At 36.5% G+C, this 23478-nt stretch overlaps 1 protein-coding gene across 4 annotated transcripts in view; it reads left to right on the plus strand.

The window, feature by feature from the left end:
• LOC126979685 (neurexin-1) overlaps positions 1–23478 on the plus strand; it is a 212862-nt gene that overhangs the window by 133652 nt on the left and 55732 nt on the right. For all 4 annotated transcript variants that reach the window (XM_050829128.1, XM_050829129.1, XM_050829130.1 and 1 more), the window contains exons 9-10: positions 7343–7501; positions 9981–10133. In XM_050829128.1, coding sequence (XP_050685085.1) covers positions 7343–7501; positions 9981–10133 — 312 coding nt within the window. The remainder of the gene's footprint in view (positions 1–7342; positions 7502–9980; positions 10134–23478) is intronic.

Genomic DNA, 23478 nt, shown 5'->3' on the forward strand with positions numbered 1-23478 from the left:
ACTAAGCATACAAAGATGTTGAGACAATCTTCTTCTTGAGGTGCCATCTCCTACCGGAGATCGGCTATCATTAATGCTATTTTTATCTTTGACACAGCAGCTCGGAACGGAGATCCTGTGCTAAGGTTGAAACATGTCTGGAGATTCTTAAGCCACGAAGTACGCATTCTTCCGGGAGGACGCTTACCCTGGATTTTCCCTTGCATGATAAGTTGGAGCAGGATCATTACGCATTGTGTGACCAAAGTACTGCAGCTTGCGTTTCTTGACAGTATTCAAGATCTCTACCTTTATGTTCATCATCTTCAAAACTTTTTCATTCGATATTCTATCCGTAAATTCTTCCGTACACCCACATTTCAAAGGCCTCTAAGCGGTTATATTTTGGGTTAAGGTCCATGATTCCACACCGTACAAAAGAACCAAAAACACATAGCAACGTGCCAACCGCACTCTGGTAGATGGAGATCTTTAACGATCGATTGCAGAGAAGATGACTTAGCTTCAGAAAAGCGTTGCGCGCCTGCTCTATCCGGCACTTGATATCAACGGTACCTGTAGGAGTGTACTCTTTGGACTACCTTGTTCCTTACAATCAGATCAGTCGTTGTAAGGTGTTGAGATTTGACAACAATCATGATTTTTGTCTTTTTCAAATTTATGTTAAGACCGTAACTTGCACTAATGTTGTCTTCGCGTTGGAGCAAACTTTGTAAATCGTCGAAGTTGGACGCCAATAATATCGTGTCGTCAGCATATCGTATGTTATTCAACGCATGACCATTTACTATGATGCCCTCCTCAGCGTTTTCCAAAGCTTCTGCAATTATAGCTTAAGCATATATATTGAATAACTGTGGGGACAGTATGCATTCTTGTCTGACTCCCCGCATGATGTCAATTTCATCAAGTCAAGGATCGAGTCCTATGTCATTGAGAACTTTAATTAGCTTATCATGCTGAACCCTATCGAAAGCTTTCTCATAATCAATCAAACAGATGTATGCGCATCGATTCATATCCCAGCAGCGTTGTAGTAACACCTGGTAACCAAAAAGTGCATCTCGAGTTTCAAAACCATTTCTGAAACCAAATTGTGTGTTTGAAATATTTTCTTTCACCTTTTTGTAAATGCGGTTGTGGATTATTTTCAGGAATATTTTCAAAACATTACTCATCAAAGATTTTGTGCTATACTCGTTGCACTTCGTAGCGTTGCTGGTTTTCGGAAGAGTTACGAAGGTTGAGTACAGCCAGTCTTTAGGTATGATGCCACTTCTATAAATTCCATTGAATAAGCGAACTATTATCGGCATATTTTCTTCTCTTGAGACAATACACAAATAAAAGACGAAATAAGGTCGTCTCAACCGTTGTCTTAAAAAAATACACAATGGATTAGTTAAATAAAACAATTGATAATAATAATAAAATGATATTAATAATAAAATGATATTAATAATAAAATGATATTAATAATAATAATCATAATTCCTATTTGTTAATATTGTAATTTTAGTCAAAGTGTCTGTGTCACTGAACTTCAGGTAAACAGTCAAGACTTCCTCCTATCCATCCGCAAATAAGTCAAAGTCAGGAAAGGCTTCTAGTAGCGCATTGAGGGCAGTGAGGGTGTGCGGATTGGAGGAGCTGGCCTGTGCAACCGTCCGACAGAAATGGACAGCGAGGAAACTGTGCTTCCGGGATCGGCAATAGTTGTCCGGGCTATAGAGCCTGGCCATCATATAGATGAGGAGCATCAATCAGACCTGGGATTATTTTACATACCATAACCAATTGATCGTTTGCTCTCCTGGTTTTAAGCGAGTTGTAACTGAGGCAGCCCGAGAGGAATGCTTGAAAAAATATTTATTGGTTTAAACAAATTCTCTATAATAAATAGTGGCAAGAACCTCCTTTTAAGCATATTATAAAGAATGCGTGTGCCAGGAGGTTCCGCTTCCTCCGCTCTTTCTTAGCCTTAAAATAACATACTTAGAGAACATAATAATTTTATAAAACGTGTGTGTGTGTGTGTGTTTCTTTGTTTTTTTCTGAGGGGAAAAATACTATTACGTATCGTGGGGTCAGGATGCCAGGGACCCCGTATGTCGGACTCGGTCTGGTGACCTATACCGACTAAAAAACCGCCTCTTTCTTCTGTTCCCTCGTTGTTTCCCGCGGGATTGCCGTCAAGCATTTCTTCACGGGGAGGGACTTAGCTGTTAGCAGCTACTTCCACTCGATGCTTGACTTATTTGGGATCTCTCCCTCTCTTGGGTGCGTACCTCCTTTAGCACTTCGGTTGCATAGCCGTTTGTAGCATCCCAAGCTTCCTGTGATTCCAGCAGTATGGTTATAATATTTTCTGGCTGAATCCTGATTGTGCTTTTTATCGCCTCTTCCCATTTACTTCGGGCAGCTTCAAATCGTGGACAGACAAAGAATACGTGCTCCGCCTTTTCATTGGTCCCAGTGCACGTAGGGCATTCCGGAGAGTTGTGTGTGTGTGTGTGTTAGCGTGTGGGTCGTAAGAGCTACTCAGTATCATCATAATTTGGTGGTAGTATCCAGGCGATCAATGCTATTTTACATTCATGGGCGTTTCTATTATATATATGTAACTGTTTGTTTATTTTAGTATAAAGAAATGCCGCACAACATTTATACTGCATGCTAGAGAACTCCGGCCTAAATGGTGTAACAAAGGCAACTTTGTCTTTCCTTTGTTTGTGTTCAATATTAGGATCGTATGTTATTGTTTTATGCAATTTTAGAACACATTGTACAATATATAAATTTCTGACAGTTAATAGGTTACAAAGCTGATATAAGCGTTCTGTAGAAAAACGTTGTCAGTTAAAGTGCATTGCACCTTGCAAGTGCACCTTTAAAAGTGCTCTTTGGGCTCTTTCCACTTCCAGTAATCTTGATTTAATAGCACCACCCCATACTGCGATACAATATACAGTAACAAACTGAACTAGAGCTATGTATATGTCATGCACTAAATATTTCTGAGGGCCCTTATTTTTTGGTGAATACTTGGGAGTTATGTACCTAAGAGACTTAAATATCCAGATAAAATTTCTAATCCTGGCGCTAACATATTCAATTTGAGGAAACTAGGAAAGCCGCTGGTCGACCATAACACCCAGGTATTTCGTGTCATGCACTTTGCTAATCTTGGGACAGTTACAGTAGGTACTAGCAGTGTCTTCACAATTGTGTATTTTGATTTCAAAATCATTTGTGGGTTGACTGTTTTTTCTAGATGGTATGGCAAATAGTTTGTTTTAGCTGTATTAATTGTGAGCAAATTGTATTTCAACCAATTGGCAACTAGTGCCATCCCTTGTTCAGCGGCGCATTTTGTTTATTGCCCGGTGTCTCCTGCGTCAATCACCGTATCATCGGCATACAAGAAGATTTTTGCGTTGTCAATCTGTAAATTACAGAGATCATTGATGTAAATTAAAAATAAAGTTGGACCTAACACGCTTCCTTGTGGTACGCCACATGATACGTTAACATCCTGACTTGACCACTGCTGTAGGATATATGAATGAGTAGTATCTAAAGTTATGTTTGTACACAAACCTGAGATGAGTTTTTTGGACTGGAAATCTGTGTGATAGGTGTCAATGGGAACCTTATGTACAAGAACGACCACGTCTTTTATGACAGCACTTTACTGAACTAGGACAACGTCAAGCTTACCTCCATGAAGGTTCGGTACTAAGTTTCTCTCAGTAAATAACAGAAGGGTATAAATAATAATAATAATTATTAACAGATAGTGAGGCACTGTTTAAATTTATATCACCTAATATTATTACTTCTCCTTTCAACTTGATCATTACATTCTGAACCGTAAACCGGTAAACCTTAAATGTAAACAACACAGACATGGTAAATACGACCGCGCCATCAAAAGTCAGCCCAGAGATCTTTACCAAGTTCTGTTTCGAGGTCACGGCGCCGATGCAGTACAATATTCTCAGGTGCAGTGAGTAGGACCTCCACACGGCATAGCTCTATCACGACGGAAGACCGACCATTTTCCAGGTGTTAATTCCGAATCATAAGCAGAGCCGTACAGAAAAGTTTCGGTAGAAGCCACCAAGTAATACTCCAAGATGTCAAAGTAATTGCGCCACACTGCGAGTTTAGTTTTGAGACCACTAACATTCTGGTACAATTAATCATATAAGTCCGCTTTTGTAAGCCTACTGGTGTCTGAGAAGTCACAACAGGGCCAATTATTATGGTCGGTATTGCGCAAAAGATCCGGTTTTCAAACGTTACCGAGGCTTTAATCCTTGTATTTATTGGCCAAACTGAGCATCCTCTTGAAGGTAATTGGAAGGCTGTCTCTCTGAGTCTTGCGCATTATTTTAGGGTTTGGTTGAATAAAATTTCTAGGCTCTTCCTTTATTATGCTCTTTGAAATACTCAAGGGTTTATTCAGGTCTTTAAGAGAACTAGATCCAACGGGAACTGGTGGGATTTTTCTCATCCTTACATTCTGCTTATCTTTATTTGAAATTGTTTGTATGGATGTAGGGGTTTTCATGTCTTTTATTTCAACTATTGCCCTATTGGGATTATTATAAGGCCTAATTTCGCTACTGACTTTTTCCACCTTGGATTGGTTGTATTTACGATTTCATAGTGTATGATTTATTATGTAACAATTCCATCTGTGTCACGTAATGCTCAATTTTCGCCTCATTGTTCATTATAATTTTCATAGAGGTTTGGAGTAACTGTCTCAGGAGTTGCATTTCTTGCATCAGGTTGTATATATCACTGGAGAGGTCCTTTCCTCCACGTTCCTGCGATTGCCCTATATCAACGTTTAGTGTTGGTTTTTTTCGAAAGGTTATATTTGTGTCATGGGACTTCTTACCGAAGCCTACCGGTGCTATTATCTCCTCCCCGTTTCATATCGAAACGACACTCGGGGCATGTCCAGAGTCCCGCGCACAAATTTACTGCGCCTGAGCAAGATGATATATTTTTTTGCAACCATCTATGGTACAGGGCAAGCTATCTTCGTCAATAATTGGAGAACAGCAAGCAGTACAGTCAATTTTAACCAGCAAAAAAAAACAGGGAAGCAAGTGTACCCAAATATAAATGCAGTGTTTAGACGATAATTGTCACCTGGTGGTGATTAGCACATTTAACCACATTGCTTTTAAAATATTTACGAGAACAAACAAACGAGATGTTGCTCCAACAAGATGTTTGTTATATCAATGTTTTAGAGTGCGTGTGTTTGCTTAAAATAGAGGCTAGCAGTTTGTGGCTATTTCTTGACGTATTCACAGCTGTCACAGTTATATATTATTAGCATTTGTGAGAAGAAATATCATTATATTATAAATACGTAAAGCAACGTAAAGTATATTAGCAGAGTTAGAAAGTGCGAACCTGAACAAACATTTTATTTCAAAGTTCAGCAATTATGGAAGTAAAGGAAAACAAGTTGGGAAACTCAAAAGTAGTCATTTGCAGTCTCTATTGAAGATTTTTTTCTATATTTCAAATGGAGTTTTTCTTGTTTATAACCTTTCGGTATACTGGTATCTCGATCTTTATTTATTTTTGTAATAAATCTCATTTACTCTTTTCAACTGACTTCAAAAAACGAGGAGGTTCTCAGTTCATAACATTATAACAACAACCTGTGGATAACGGTGTCGGTTTTCACTAGATATTAATTTAATACTGTAGGTACTTTGCAATTATTGTAAAATGTATTGTGAGAACAAGTTTTTATGATAGTTTTTTTAAGAAAACGAGACGAACAGGACGTTCAGCTGATGGTAATTGATACGCCCTGCCCATCAAAATGCACTCAGCCGCTCAGAATTCTTGAAAAATGTATCCCAAAGAAATAAAGTAAAATTTACATATTTAATGTTATCCGACATCCCATCATAGAAATCTAAATAAGAAGTTATTAGGAGTGACATACACGTTGTACTGTAGAAAGTGATATAACGCTAAAGTTCGGTGTTTTTCAGAATTTGTAACTGCTGAAACTATTCCACAACCTACAACTATATCAAACAAAATGTTAAATTTTTGTTAATAGACTGGTTCAATAATTGGTTGGTGGTTTTTATCATGAAAACGGAATTTAACAACACTGTGTATTGGAGTTATTTGAATTGAATGATCCGTATTGATAGCATTGAATAAAATTTTATTATCACTTAATTAACACACCACACTAATGTTGCGTCTGGCAATGTAAAAATTAGCGGAGAAAAATGTTGTTGTTTTTTTACAAACACTTTACAGGCGCTTCTATATTATCTATGAAGACAAGAGTCTATTGTCTGGACTCTGGACCACCAAACCAATACGCGTTAATGTGAGGCCTTAAGGCGACACTTAATGCCAGCGACCTTGAGCGATATGAGTTCACGACCGCCGCGCGCCGGCCCGCCGTCTACGTAACAAAGCCAATATTTTCAAAATTCTTGCGTGGAATACAGTTTATATGCTTACAATTCTCGTTATTTACTACCAATCTGAAAAAATTAACCTTAACAAAAAAGTACAAGCTATAAGAATAACTTTTCTGAGAGAAGTACCAAAAAAATGCGTCACGCCATGCCAAAAAACTTGTTTAACTTCAAAGAAAAGTGGTAGTTCAAAAAGGCTCGGCAAAGTTCGTTAACTATAACCAACAGCAAGCATTAGCAACCTACAAATAAGACTTAAGAATATGTGTAACAGGATTAAGTAGTGTTCATAGCTCAAAATGCTATACTTTCACCACAAAATTTGTCTAAAAACACCATATTTGCTTGTTTTCTGCTTACTCTTCGCCTTAAGGTTGCGGTGCGTCATCAATCTCAACACAGAATGTCGTACTAATAAATGCGCAGCGGTCCCGCACCGTTCAAATTTGATATTCGACGTAGTGACATATTATTATGTAGTTAGGTTTTGTATATATATATGTAGCAGTGTGAAGTACGCATCGAATGAACAAACCAATGCCAATTAGGATATTATGTACTCGCGAGTATTTTAGCTGAACGATAAAAGTGTAACGCTTGTTCTTGCGAGGGAAGGCTAATAAAGATCAACGTATCGCAATGTGGTGCGGTGTCGTTATTGCGATGCTTCAAACTACCGCACTATTGTCTCATCACCATAACCTATTTAAATAATATCTTCTTGTGTAACATCTGTAGTTACGTTCTTCTCGGTTCATATTCTCTTCACAAAGCTACAATTTTCTTGGTAAACATCAGTAACACAGAGTTTTTACACACATAATTGTTTTGTTTATATTGTTATAATATTTGTTGGCCAGGTATCAGCGGTAGTGGACGACGTGTACACCGAACACTCGCACGTGGCGGGCTCCTTCACCATGCTGGGCAGCTCGCGAGCCCACGTGGGAGGCTCCCTCAACACCAGGGCACTGCCGGGTGCGAGGGTACATACTAACTTCATCGGGTGTCTTAAGAAGGTACGTTCTAATCACTACATGATCAACTTGTGACACCACACTTCTGGGTTTAGTTATTACACAAATTAAATTTGTAATCAACATTTATGAACGATGCGGGACTTGAACCCGCGTCTCTCGGGTTTCGTCTGAGCGCTCCTTTTAACTGATTGAACCGTTCGAGTGACACGTGTATCGTAAATCTTGGTATGTCTTGTTCAACTCTCATGTTGCAGCTCCATCTATAGGATCTACTTTACAGTTGATAGATAATAAAGATAGTTATTCAAGGAAAATAATAATGTTATCTTGTTTGTTAATAATTCAATCTGTGATATAAAAAAAGAAAATCATCTAAACATATATAATGAACTCCTTTAATTGATTTAAAATGTAGTTAAGATATTTATTCTCATAAAGAATTATTACAATTCACTTACATGAAATCTTAAAATCTGATACATAGTTATATTTAATATTCGCATGGGCTGTGAAACGTACAAAACAATATGTTAAGTAGAAAATATAATATATCTCTGTAATCTATCTGTGCCAATACTGTGCATAATTTTGCGTTGGCGTATGGTCTGTCCCAGTTGGTTGAGTCGCCAACGCGGCTCCCAGATGTGGATATCCACATGCCGTCCTTATTGGATCTTCTGCCAACTACACATCCCGATAGTTACCAGGTCTTTGTCGACGCACCGCTCGGAACGTCCGACCATTGCCTGGTCAGGAGTGTAGTTCCACCAGTGACCCGCTGCGTTTGGCACTACAAGTCAGCAGATTGGGATAGGATGCGTTTCTTTTTTGCATCATACCCATGGGGCAAGGTCTGTTTCCCTTCGGATGAACCCAGTGCCTGCGCCGTTGCAGTAGCCGATGTGACCCTGCAAGACATGAATATTTTTATACCAAGCTATGTAGTACCGATCGGTGGCAGCTCACAGCCCTGATTCGATGCGTCAGTTAAAGCATGCTGCTTAAAAAAAAGTGCATCGATCTTGGGTTGCGGCGCTGAGTTCAAAGAATCCGAACTGCAAAGTTCTAAAGAGGAAATATAACCGTGCCACCAGATTTTTAAAAGCGGCAAATCCCCCGTACGAAATTGAAGCACGTGGTCAAAATCGGCGCGCAGCTTTCTAGTTACCTGATTGGAACACGCAAGTTCTGGTCGTTGTCGAAAGTTGCTCTTGGTAACTTCACCCAGCCGTCCCTGACGCCGGTGTCATAGCTCTATGCCCGAAGTACAGTTCAGACAGAAAACTGATCAGTGAGCTATGTTTTCGTTGGACGTCAGGAAGTCGTATGGGCCGGATGGCATTTCTCCAATCGTGCTAACGCGTTTATTCTGGCACTCATATTCAAAGGCGTAGTTCCTGACTCATGGAAGTAAGCCCTTACAGACAACAATACGTCCATCCAAGACAAAAAAAAGGAAACAGTACAGAATCGCCAACTCTGGTATATCTAGAAGGTCACCAGTTGATCAATGACCAATAGTACGCCCTTCGCCATGGTCGGTCGGCAGGCGATCTTCTGGTAGCTACCATTACCTACCAGCGACTTAATGGCAAGACAAACCGTTTTTCCCAAGAAGCCACAAGTAATTTTTTTCAAGAACTTACAACCGCCTTGAATCATCCAAATAATTTGAAAAGACACATATAATTTCCAACAACAAGACAAGAAAGGGTTACAATTAAAGAAAAGTAAGAAAAACATTAGAAAAATATATATATTTGAAAAATAGGTGGCAGTTAGTGGTGGAGGCACAGTATCTGACTTGAATCAAGTGATGACGTTTTCATCTTTCATTGGTTATTTGGTAGTTGGTGAATGTTGTTATTATTATTATATGTTTGTAGGACCGTTTCTGTTAGGTCTGATAGAACTGCGTTCCTTCTGTGCTAGGGGGGCACATTTTAGTTTTCTTTAGTGTTAATTCCGCCAATATTTGTTTTTAAAACAATTCGACACGTGTCGCGTTCGTGAGCAAAATTTGCTCGTGCCAGATTTTGGCGAGACAAGACGCCCTGAGGATGCCTCGTGTAGAGGCGAAACACGTGTCGAATTGTTTTAAAAACAAATATTGGCGGAATTAGCACTAAAGAAAACTTAAATCATTTGTATAATTATGGATTTCCGCAAAGTAACGCCTAATTCAATAAATTTTCTTGAATAGATTTAACCGACCCGCCCGCAATAGGTAACAATTAAATCTATAACTAATGCTTCGTGAACATGCAGGATGTATGATCTCCCATCCATGTTATTCCAAATACATACGTGTCACTCTTAGATAATTTATACGTATAGATAGAGCCCATTGCGGATAGACAACTGATGAAAACAGGCCAGGTTCAGGTACGTTCATTGCTCAAAATAAAGGATAACTGTCAACCTCTATTTTTTTCGTCGTTTTCACAGCTCTCACAGTCTATCGTCGTCGTATAAATGATGTAAGGTGTCACTTATGAACCATATATAATGATGACAGGTGGAGTTCTCAGCTGACACCCTGCGCCTGAACCTCATAGACCTGGCGCGCACCGGCAGCAAGCTGATCACTGTCACGGGCCGGCTGGAGTACCAGTGCACGGCCACTGACGCAGCAGACCCCGTCACCTTCACCACCAGGGACGCACACTTGGTGAGAACATATCTCTCGTTCTATTCTTTCAATGAAGACCCATTTAATAGTATTTATTTATTTTATTTATTTATTTATTTATTTATTGACACACCAACAGCATTACATACAAAACATTAAAAATAATTATGGTCTTATAGGTTTATAATCTGGTATGAATGCCAGTTACTGGTGCATACACCACTCTCATTGTAAGATATTAATTTAAATACAAAATACAGTTCGACCTACAAATTTAACATGGATTTTAAGCAGATTACTAACAATAATAGATACAATATAACGAAGAAATAGTTTGTATGAATATCAACTAATATATTATTATTATTTACTGACAGAAATGTGCGGTTAGTTTTTTTTTCAGAATTGTCACTGTGTCATGAAAAATATCAAAATCTTTTATGGACGCGGAAAATCGATTGTACTCAGAACACATTCTTGATAATGGAGAATGTTTAAGGGCATTTGTCCTACTTACTGGTTCCACAAGTATGTTAGTAATCGGATTTCGTGGATATCTGTGCGGGATTTTGAAATTTATTTTATCCAACAATTCACTGCACGCTGTCTGTCCTGATAACAGCTTTTTGAGAAATGTTAGATCCAGTATTATGCGGCGATTGTAGAGTGACAACATTTTAAAGTGTTTCAGCCGCTGGTCGTAGGTGGCCTTATGAAAGATGCCGGAACTATGATATGCCAAGTATCTAGTAAAGGATCTTTGTAGTCTCTCTAAACGTTGAGAAGGTGCTGCGTATTGGGGACTCCACACAACTGATGCAAATTCTAATTTGCTGCGAACCAGTGAGTTATAAAGAATTATTTTGGTTTGAGGAGAAACAAATCCTTTTGTGTTTCTTTTAAGGAAACCTAACATCCTGGCTGCTTGTTTTACTGTCATATCCATGTGTACTTTGAATTTCAATTGTGAGTCCATTGTCACGCCCAAATCTCGAATCTCAGTTACCTCTTGTAACTTTTCGGACTGTAAATTATACGATGATGGAAATTGTATTTTTTTCTTTGTGTACTTTATGTGATAAGATTTGTTTGTGTTAATAACCATACCATTTAATTTACACCACATATTTATTGCATCAAGATCAGCTTGGATGAGCTCCACATCATTATTCGAACTAACAGTTTTAAATATTTTTAAGTCATCGGCAAAAAGTGAGTATTTACAGCGATGTATAGAAGAGGTAATATCATTTATAAACACCGAGAAGAGAACAGGGCCCAGGTGGGATCCTTGTGGTACTCCTGAACACGCAACATACTCATGTGATATATGACCGTTTAGCACCACAAACTGAAGTCTTTTTGCTAGGTATGACTTAAACCATTCTAGCAAGGTACCGCCCACACCAGACCTTCTCAATTTATCTACAAGAAGCGAGTGACACACCTTATCGAAAGCGTTCGAAAAATCCATGTGCACACAGTCTACTTGCTGACGACTATCTATTTCATTACTGAGATGGGACATAAACGACACCAAGTTCGTTTCGACAGAACGTCCTTTTCGAAACCCATGTTGACAATCTGATATCAGGCTTTCCAAGTGGCGCGTGACAATTGGGCAAACAAGGGATTCAAATAGTTTAGGTATACAGGAAAGTATGGATATAGGACGGTAGTTTTTGACGTCTTTATTGTCACCTTTTTTGTACACTGGAACGATCTTAGCTTTTTTCCACAATTCAGGAAATACCCCGTCATGTAAAGACTTGTTGAAAAGGAGGGACAGTGGCAGAGCAAGAGTAGGGCCGCAGCGCTTTACAAATACGGGAGGGATCTCATCTGGGCCGGCACCTTTGAAACCGTCTAGATTTTTAATGGCACGTTTAATTTCACGTTCACTGAATTTTATTACATTCAAAAATGGCAGACCATGCGCTGCGGACTCTAGACTGTCAGGTAATACTACGTTACTAAACACTGATGAAAAATTTTTAGCAAATAATTCTGCAATTTTTGTACCAGTGTTAGCAGTTACCTCATCAAGGGTCATTTCGGCAGGTATAGTAGTTTGACCACCTCGTCTATCCTTAATATAGTTCCAGAAATATTTAGGATTCCTGATAATATTACCCTCGATTCGTTTTTTATAATTTTGTAGGCATGCGTCTATTATTTTTTTACTACGCTCACGGAGTAATTCATACTCCAACCTATCGCGTGGGTTTTTGTATTTCATATACTTTTTTCTCTTACTTTCTTTTTCCAAGATTATTCTTATCAGAGACTTACTAAACCATGGAGGGAACCTGCTTTTTTTTGGCTTCGAAACAGGGACGTATGTTTCCACGGTATTATTTAAAATACGGTAAAATACAGTTGTCATCTCGTTAACGTTTTGGCACTTATCGAACTGTTGTGACCAATTAATTTCCTTCAGGTGAGCTAAGATTAGATCATAGTTATCTTAAAAAAGTTGTGTCGTGGATTTTGTGCTGGTTTAAGAAAGTGTGGTATTAGTTTCGGTACAGTAATAAATAAGGGAGGATGCTTTCGGTCAATTTTACTTATAATATTTAAGGAGTTAGAAACTTTTAAGGTAACACAGTTGGTTAGAACAAGATCCAGAACTCTGCCATCTTCGTTTGAGACGGGGTTCATTTGCATAATATTATTTAGTGCCATGAAGTCAGTGAGTGCTATACCCTGTGGTGAACTATAATTAGATGCACTGCATGAACCACCATCTGAATTGCGAGACCAACCAACAAAGCCCAAGTTGAAGTCACCCAATATTATAACTTGGTCTGTTTTGTCTAAAATATCGTTAGTGTGCTCTAAAAATCGAGTAAGGCTTTCCAGCTTCACTGGTGGGGGAAGGTATACTACACAAATTAGTATTTTGGTGACAACGTTATTTGTTTTTATATCAATTGAGACCCATAGGTCCTCTGCATCGCTCCCCCAGTTTGAATGACTAGAAGAAGGAATATGATTAGAAACAGCGATCAACACTCCCCCTCCGTCTTTTTTAGTACTTTCTGAGCACAATCGATCTCTCCTATAAACGGTATAACGCTTATCAATAAATTCCGAACTCGTAACATGACTATTGAGCCACGTTTCAGTAAATACAATTACGTTGTAGTTGTTAATCAGAATATTTGTAAAAACATCCTCTGTTTTGGTTCTTAAACCCCGCACATTCTGATAATAAATATTTAGAGCCATTTTGGTAAGATTTTCTATTAACTACTATAAACAATTTAGCTAAACTAAATCAATAGTTTCAAGCTTTCGTTGTCTTTAATATGAATAGCATGACTTTGCTCGTTTTTCCTTGCAAGTATTCTTCCATCCCGTATAAACATGAACCCAGCCTCCTTGGCTTTCTTTCGGGCTGCGGCATGTAGATGTTTATTTGTAGGCGTTAGGTGTTCAGATACGAATACGGGCTCTCGACGTCCTCCGAGTCCAAGATGCTCGGTGTTGAGCTTACAATCTTTGTTCTTCTTGTTGAATCGTGTCACCGCAGCCAACAATTCATCGCGGTGTCGCTGACTACGAAGCTTTACGATGACAGCACGGGGACGATTGCTCTCCTTGTTTAATTTGGCAACTCTTGTAACATGTAGTATGTCAGATTCAGCAATATGGTTCTCAACAATTCTACCGAGTTGTCCCACAGTGTTTAGGAGGTTCTCCGACTTGTGTTCGGGAATGCCCGTAATCTCAACATTACAAACGCGCATGTTTTGCTCTATCTGTCCTAGCCTGTCAGTCAGGTTTTTTACCTGTGATGTTAAATTTTCATTCTTTGACACCAGTTTATTGATTGTTTCTGATTTCTCTTTAACAGTCTGCATAAGTGTATCGTACTGGTTGCTGATAAATGACAGGGATTCTTGGAACCCAGACACTTGAAAGTTTAGGTTCGCTAGGTGTTCGGATACTAGAGATTTAATGCTGTCAGTTATTTCCTGTTTTATAATTATGCGCAACATCTCCTCAGTTACGCAGGAATCGCTATTATCAGGCTTGGTATTTTTATTTTTTATTCTCATGGTGACATTACTCTCCTCACCTGGATTCGGGATGTAATCTTTCTTAGAAGCAATAGGATGATTACTTGTACGTACAGGAGTATTCAAATTGCCTGTTTTTGGTAGTTTACTGCGACATTGTTGGCAAATCCATTTAGTCCTACTTTCTGCATCCATTTGATGGAAGTGCTTAGATGTCAAGTTTGCGCAAAGCAGATCATATCCCAGCTTACATGTGACACAAATTATATATTCCCTCTTAGGCAGAGTATTTTGACACCCAGCACAAGTCTTCTGTGACGCCATCGCATAGAAGTATTTCAGAACTGAGACGAGTGCAAAACCAAACGAGCAATGTCTATTCCACGTTCCTTGACTTTCGTTAAAATAACAATAAAATTAGAAAAACTATATAATATATTATATTAAAGAGAAAAAATAAAAGAGAGTAAAAAAAAAAATATTAAGCAGAGATTCGATCCCGCGTCCTCACAAATCGGTGTCAACGGATCATCCAATAACCTGTGCCTAAGCCACTAGACCACTCAGTATTTACTAGTTGGGTTTAAAATTGTCTATTTGTATCAACTTATTAAGATTTCTTTTTAATGAAATGATTACCTACTAATGAGTCCAAAGTCCAATCCTTTGTTCACTGAGGTCAATTTATACGTCAGAAACGGAATATTTCGAAACTGTTTTTAAGTTTTAGCACTTATTCACTCACTATTTAATTACTATTTAGCAACACTTCGTTAGCTTTTTATCTACTGAACACACTGATATAACTCTTTTTGTTTTTTTTTGAAGATATTTCACCATTTATCGATATTTTTCTTCCAGAATTACAGATACACGTCTAGTACTAACAAGCGCACGACGGCAGTCTAGTATCTATACTATTTAACCGACTACTACTAACTAACTAACTACTACTAACCTACTACTGACTGTTTTAAATTGTTTTTTTTTGTACGGCTGTTTTAGGAGTTTTCATTCAGGTTGAACAAAATAAAACTAAATATTTTTTTTAATTGTTATTAATTAAATAAAATTTTTAGTTATTTGACACTTTTTAGTTTTTGAAGTCGGTTTCTTTAAACGTAGATTTTGTTATTAATAGTTATAATTATAGCAAATCACGTTAAATACCGTCCGTTTCCGACACAAACATGACTTATACCGACACAAATAAAATTTGAAAAACAAAATTTTATGAACGATGCGGGACTCGAGCCCACGACCCCCGGCGTTCCGTGCCGGTGTTCTAACCAACTGACTTTTACCTGTTCTGTGCTTTCCGATGTTAGCCGCACTAATAGATGAAATTTTAAATGACAAGCGAGCACCCACGATTTTGCCATGACATACACTGGCCTGCAAAAGTAAGTATCACACTTTTCAAATTATTTTTTTTTCTTAACTATAGAAGGTAGAGATTTAAGATTAAAAACGTTTTGTTGCAAATTTTATAGGCTTTAATTCTTAGAAACTAAAATTATACATTAGTAACATTTTTAACTTAAAAAAGATAAAACAATGAAAATAGACATTTTTAGTTTAGTGTAAAAAAAATCAACTAATGTTACTACATGTTATTTAATTTTTAATAACTGGTATTGTCTACTCGAGCTCTGATTACAGCTTCGAGCTGGTTTGGCATACTGAACACTAGGTTTCGGAGCCGATGTTGGGGAATATTCTCCCATTCTTCTACCAGGGCCTGCTTTAGTGCCCTGAGGGTAGTAGGTGGTGGTCTGCGATTTCTGACTAGCCTCCCAAGCTCATCCCAGGCGTGTTCAATCGGGTTGAGATCAGGACTTCTTGATGGCCAAGCCATCACGCTGATACCGACCTCCTGAATATACTCTTGTACGATATGAGCCGTGTGTGGCCGGGCATTATCATGCATCAACATCGATCCATCACCCATATTTGCTAAATACGGCCCTGCATACTCATTGAGAATCTCTTGAGCATATCTTTGCCCAGTGATGGTGCCATTTTCTATGGCTACTAGCTCTGTGCGACCTTCTGAAGATATGCCAGCCCATACATGTACACTGCCTCCACCGTATTGGACTCTTTTTGAGATGTGGGCTTGAAGGTATCGCTCACCAGGTTGCCTGTAAACACTTTGCCTTCCATCAGAAGTGTAAAGGGAGAATCGAGACTCACCTGCAAACAAAATTCTTGACCATTCTTCTTCATCCCACTGCATGTGTTCACGGGCGTATCGCAGTCTCGCTACTCGATGCTGTCTCTCGAGTTTTGGGCCACTCGCTGGTCTTCGGGGTTTCGAATTTGCTTTAGCAAGTCTTCTTCTCACTGTACTGTCACTAATGTAGTCCCTCCGGGTCTGAAGTAGCTGGTGCTGGACTTCAACTGCATTCGGGTGGCGATTTCTTAACACAGTGGAAATAATATAACGATCTTCTCGTGCACTGGTACACCTGGGTCTGCCATTACAAGTTCTCTTCAGATGGTGTCCAGTCTCTTCGTATCTTCGCTTTACCTTCTGGACCGTTCGTACCGTCACACCCACCATTCTTGCAGTGCGACGCATACTGATGCCTTGTTCCAGAAAAGCCATGATCCGAGCACATTCTTCAACTGAAAGAGGCATGATAAATAAATGTTTTGTGCTTTTTAGCATAAATTTTTAAAACAAGACCCATCGATCTTAAAAAAAATTTAAAACAGAAAGAAAAATGTAAATGGTAAAATTGTAATTCGGAAACGTCCACTTTGAAAAAGGAATGGTTTTGTTTTTGAAGTTTTTTTTCAGCCAATTCTTAAAAGAAGGTTACCGGCTATAAAGTTTTTATGTACAAAATTAAATTCTCTTTGGAGTCCTTTTTATTTCGAAAGTATATCTTGTGAACTTAAAACGTTATCCCAATTTTAAAAGTGTGATACTTACTTTTGAAGGCCAGTGTATATTGGAACGTGTATCATTTCACATTTTCTTAACCAACCTAGAACTAGTATGTAAGTGCAAATCAATTGTTAATGTTAACTCACAAAACAAATCTTATAACTATATTTACAATACTACGACTACATAAAATTAAAACTATCATTACGTGGAAGCGTACCAAGAATTCTGGCAGCATTACCGCGTTGGATAGTAAGGCTGATCCGTCGACCGAAATAGCTGCCAGCGCTTGGGTTTCCAGTAGCTTTATTGAGGCGCGAAGATAGTATTTTAAACATTCTCCACGCCTCTGGAAGTGTCTCGACACCAAACGGCGCAAAGATGTATGAGTTATGTATTATGTAAACTTGAGTTAAATCTAACTAATTGATAAATCTGTCTAAACGATCCCACTTCTGTTGGACTGATAAACTCAATCTTCCATTCATTTGCAATTGAGGTCGATTCCCACTCAAGTGACATGCCCTCGAGCCTCAATAAACATAGTCAATACCATTTGTGTTAATGGGAATCAAAGCTTACATATAACAGTACATGCGATGCCTTTAGTTTTAGTGTATGGTGCATATAACTAGTATAATAAACTTAATCTGTATTAATACTAAATCCAATGAATAATTACGTTAAAAGTTTAATATTACTTCTCCCTGTCATGTAATTCTGTAGTGTCAAAGGTGAGATAAAAAACAAAAAGTTTTTAACTTGTAAATATGTATATGTATATCTTATTTTACATCGGTAAGTGTGTAACACTACTATTCTTTACTAGGTTGACATGAGCACTTCTGCTTTTTGGAGTTCCGTAATATTATTTAAAAACAGGAACCTTTATAAGATCACTTCATTGTCTCTTGTAATATTTATCTATATATATAAAAGAGAATGTATGTTTGTATGTTCCCTAATTACTCCTATTCGACCGATCTCAAAGAAATCGTTGTAATAGATTCGTTGAAGCTCAAGGAAGGTTTACATAGATAGTTTGTCGTGTCACAATCTCACCCACGCACTCACCCACGCATTTACCATATATCCCGTTTATTGACAGAACAACGTCTGTCGGGTCAGCTAGTCAATTAATAAAGTGTTATCAAACTTATTTATTAGTTCTGCTAAATATAACAATTACGGAGTACACAGCACTAATAATTATGAATATAATAACACAATATTTTTTATTATAAATTTATTTATTATTATAAATCATTATTGACCACTCGTTTTTATATAAAGTTTTAAACAACGTGCTAGATACACCCAATATCCTGAGCAAAATAACATTAAACATACCGAGATTAGGGTCAAGAAGCAAACACAAACTTTTCTATCTACCCACCGTAAGAACTAACGTTGGCAGCAACGCGCCACTATATCGTGTCTGTCATTCATTAAATAATATTTTGGAGACATCCGGGGCTGATCCATTTTGCGATAGCCTCATAGCATTTAAACGTAAGGTATTGCAACTATAGTATAGTGATTCTTTAATTACTTACATGATATATTTTTATTACGATATATTTTTTTATTATCATATTTTTTTATATACTGTATAAGTCTCTAAGTTATATAAGTGCCCAATAGAAATGTTTCTCATTTATGTTGTGTGCACCTGTAATTGACTCATACACTGGAACTATTTTTGTACAATATTTAAGTTTAAGAGTGTATTGTGTATGTGTTGTTGGAGAACCTTTAAATAAATAAATCAATGTAAATTTATTGATAACACTAGACCGACTTACACTAATTCTGAAAATATACTCGAATAGATCGATTTATATTGATATTATATTCCTCTGAAATTATTATTGTAATAATAATTAACAATTGTTTGATTTAGAGATTTAAAGGAATCATGAAATATGTGCGCATTATAGCTTCGCCTTACAGTACTGATAATAATTGACGCAGATCGCCAATTACATAGACAGTGTTTGTGAGGGACGAATGGATTTGGAACATTTTTTTTGCAGTATGTAGGATATACACTTATAAATAAATAAATATAGTAAATAAATCCTTTATTTTGCTAGAAAAAATGTAATAATGGATGTAAATAGTTTTAATGTATCAATGTTATCTGCCATTTCTGGCATGCAAAATTATTATTAACTATTACCTATTAATTCATTTTTCGTTTCATTACAAAATTCTAGTTATTATTGTAATTTATTTAACATTAATAAACTCTATATTTTAAGCACTTAGGTCAATTTAAATTATAGTTCTTATTTTTAAATGTCATTATTTAAAGACTAGAATTAATATATATTTTAAAGTCAATTTAATTTAATCTAATGTGTCAACATTTCATGGATTAAAAACATTTATCTATAAGCCATGTAAAAAGATCCTTTTTTAATTGTTGGACGGGTAATACGCTAGGAGGGAGTTTATTAAATATTTGTATACACATGACATAGCTACATTTTCCGTAGGATGCATTATGAAATTTGTGTGCAATCACCAGTCTGTCACCGTTTCTTGTATTCCTCGAATAAATATCTCTTGATTTTGTAAATAAATGGTCGTGTTGTTTGACAAAGATACATATTTCGTATATATACATACAGGGAAATGGAAGAATACGTAATTCTTTTAACAGTGGTTCACACGAATCTAAGTAAAATGCTCCTGTAAAAAGCCCCTGTGTGTAAAAACTCCTCCTCACTTGAAACTACTAAATACATATTATCTTACTACTTACTTACTGAGGTTGAATCTTCTTCTTGTGACATTATTCCAATTGGAAACAGTAATATAAAGCAAAGTAATATTACTCCATAAGTTGGTTCTGTGACGAAATAAATTATTGAGGAGCGGATATATTATTGATAATTCAATTGGGAAGGTAATTAAAGTGTTTGTGTTCGTGGAAAGTGGATTCTGGCGTCAGGTCAAATAACTCCAAGATTTCCTAATTACCTGTTTTTGCAACACAGATATATTTTTTAATCTGCACCAACATAATATTAATATAATCGGATTATCTGTAAGTACTGGAAGGGTTTTTAGTATTTTTATATGTGTTTACAAAGTACTAATTTTATAATAACAAATGAAATTAGTCTACGTCACAGTCTACGCTACGAGCGAAAATGTGTTGATGTTAATAAAATCTGATTTAAGTAATGTATCGTTGAGCCGTAAATGAAATTAACTCGAATGAATATCGGTTTCGGTTTAAAGACATTTATTCTCATAAGATTTAACATAAAATCACTTACATGAGAATTTTACATAAATATATAATATAATATTACCTTAGGTTTCTATGACTAAGCATGCAAAACAAACAAAGTGAACAATTACAAAAAATGAAGGTACATAAAAAATTCTCAACAAAAGAACATCAACATATTTTATATTTATCCGGAATAAGAAGGACTGGATGTGGCTAACGACTTATAAAGATAACAGTTGAAGTAAACTAAAATAATACCTACGGTTTGAACAATTATACAAATAAGAAAACTTAAAACAAATACGTACATGTTTATATGAGTGGTTGTGCATTCGAGCATTTTTTTTTAAATCATATTATTTATTTTATTCATAATAATAATAATAATAATAATAATAATAATAATAAATTGTTTATTTCTTTAACAAAAAGTACTTAAAAACTAGGGGCAGGTGTTTCCCGTTAAGCTTATCGCCTGTGTTGGGATTACATTATACTTAAGACTTATTCATACATGTAAAAGTTAACTAATAAAAATATAATTTTGACCTTTTTTTTTACAATGCAAATTACACAAATGAAATAATATGTACTTTAAAACTATTTATGAAAGTTCTACCATTATACGTTACGTTACTACTATATATAAAATAGACATGATAAGAGAAAGGGGAAAGAAGGGAAATGAGTGTTTAGTGTGCAAGTGTGTGTGTGTGTGTGTGTGTGTGTGTGTGTGTGTGTGTGTATGTGTGTGCGTGTGCGTGTGTGCGCGTGTGTGTGTATTTATATAAATATAATTGTAGCATACACAACTAGCTACTCAGCAACTGTTCTACCCAGTCATAGGATTTGGGTTCTAACCAGTTAGATGTAAGTTTTTTACATTCATATACGTTTTTGAATATATCTGTAATTCTTTATTTATTAAATTATATAATTTGGCAGAGCGCTTATTGAACTGTCTATCAGCAAAAGTTGAGTTTGACTTAGGAACTACTGCCACAATGTCTTTTCTTCTTTTTTGCAGGATTTTAGGGTCATAAGCGAGGGATTTATGCTTTCTTGTAATAGTGTTTGTAATATATAGTTTTCTAATTGTTGGTATTTTAGTTTCTTTATATAAGCTATCCGTGGGAAATCTGCGTTTTTTAAAGTACATTGTTTTAATAAGATTACGTTGTGTTCGTTTAAGTTCAAGGAATTTTGTTTTAGTGGCCCCACCCCAGATCGTTATACAATACGTTAGTACAGTTTGTACCAACGATGTATAGATCTCTTTCAGGAGATCTTTGTCTTCCAATTTGGGGCCAGCCGGCAGCCTCGGTACTACGTATCTTAATGATTTAAAAATCCAGGTTAGTTTTCTCAACCTCTGCATTATGTAGTCTATTTGTGGATGCCAAGAAAGTCTCTGATCCAATATGATACCGAGATATTTAGTTTGAAAAACTTTCTGAATGTTTGGGCAGTTACAATGTACGATATTAACGCAGTCGTGAATTTGTATTTTGAATTCTCTAGCAGCTTGGGCATCGTTATATAAACTGTAGCACATGTAGTTGGTCTTATCTGCATTTAGAGTAAGTAGGTTCATATTTAACCAAGTGTAAATTTCACGCAAACCCACTTCAGTATATTTCCTTACACTGTCCCACGAGTCACCAGTGAATACTATCGCAGTGTCATCGGCATACGAGAAGATGTTTGCATTCTTGAGCTTCATATCACATAAGTCATTTATATATATTAAAAATAGGGTTGGGCCAAGAACGCTGCCCGGTACGCTGTAAGATACTGACTCGTATTCGCTGGTGCAGTCACCTAGTTTTACTTTTTGCTTACGTTCAGAAAGATACTGACTCAATAGGCGTAGCTGTGTTCCTCTAATACCAATAGCTTCTAGTTTATGTATAAGAATGGGGAGAGAGACGGTGTCAAAAGCTTTCTTGAGATCTAGAAAAACTGAAATACATTTTTTATGTTTGTCAACTTTCTCAACTACTAGTGAGGAAAGTGCGCATACTGCATCTTCAGTTGACCTACCTCGTCGAAAACCATATTGATGTTCTGACAGTATATTCAATTCATCTAGATAGTTTAGAAGTCTTTTATTTATGAGCTTTTCTAAAATTTTGGATAAGACAGGCAATAATGAGATAGCTCTGTAGTTACCAACAGCACCTCTATCCCCACCCTTATACACAGGGAGAGTAACTGATTGCTTTAGTGCGTTAGGGAACACACCTTTTTCAAAGCATAAGTTAATTACATGTGTAATGATGTGTACGATGTCAGTTTTAGCTGTTTTCAAAAATGAGGTTGGGATATTATCCCATACAGGAGCACTATTCGATTTTAGATTCATCAGTGTGCTGGCAACCTCATCTGTATCTGTCGGGAGAAGAACAATTGAGTTAGGAGAGTGTGTTAGAGTTTCAGAAGAGGGGGTAACATGTTTAGTCTTAGATTTGATTTGCAATGCAAGTTCTTTACCTATATTAATAAAATATTTATTGATATAATCCACCGATTTTATAACAGTTTCTTTTAAATTATTTAACTCAATATTCTGATTTTTTTCGTTACTAGTGTATGTGATTTGCTTGATAGTTTTCCATAGTAATTTAGGATTTTTAAGTGTTTTTGTTAAAAGTTCCTTTTCATATTTTCTTTTTATTGTTTTTATTAATTTGTTACAGTAATTTCTGTATCTAGTGTATATTATTTTATTTACTTCATTGTCTGGATCTTTGCGTAAGTTTAGTTGTAATCGATTTCTATTTCTTATACATCTTAGAATTCCTGGTGTAATCCACGGTTTGATTATTCGATATCTTGATGGGATGTTCTTAACCAATGTATTATCTCTTATTATTTCAGTGAGAAGGTATATCAATATATTAATAACTATTTCTGGATCGTGACAATTTAAAAGTTCTTCGAGATTAGCATTTTTTAGTTGTTCTAATGCTTGTTCAATATTTATAGTTGTCTTAGTTTTGCTTACAGGAGAACTTTTATTAATTTTTGAGAGTGCCAGAAGTATGGTATAGTGATCTGTGGTAGTTGTTTGCAAAACTGCAATGTTTGCTTCGACTCTTTTTATATTTAATCTCATCATGAAGTGATCTAAGTAGCTATTTTCCCTGGTGGGAATTATGTGACCTGCCAAGATACCATACGTTGAAAGAGTATTTAGGTAGCTTATTCTGTTCT

Source organism: Leptidea sinapis, chromosome 4 (assembly GCF_905404315.1).
Source record: "Leptidea sinapis chromosome 4, ilLepSina1.1, whole genome shotgun sequence".
Taxonomy (NCBI): Eukaryota; Metazoa; Arthropoda; class Insecta; order Lepidoptera; family Pieridae; genus Leptidea; species Leptidea sinapis.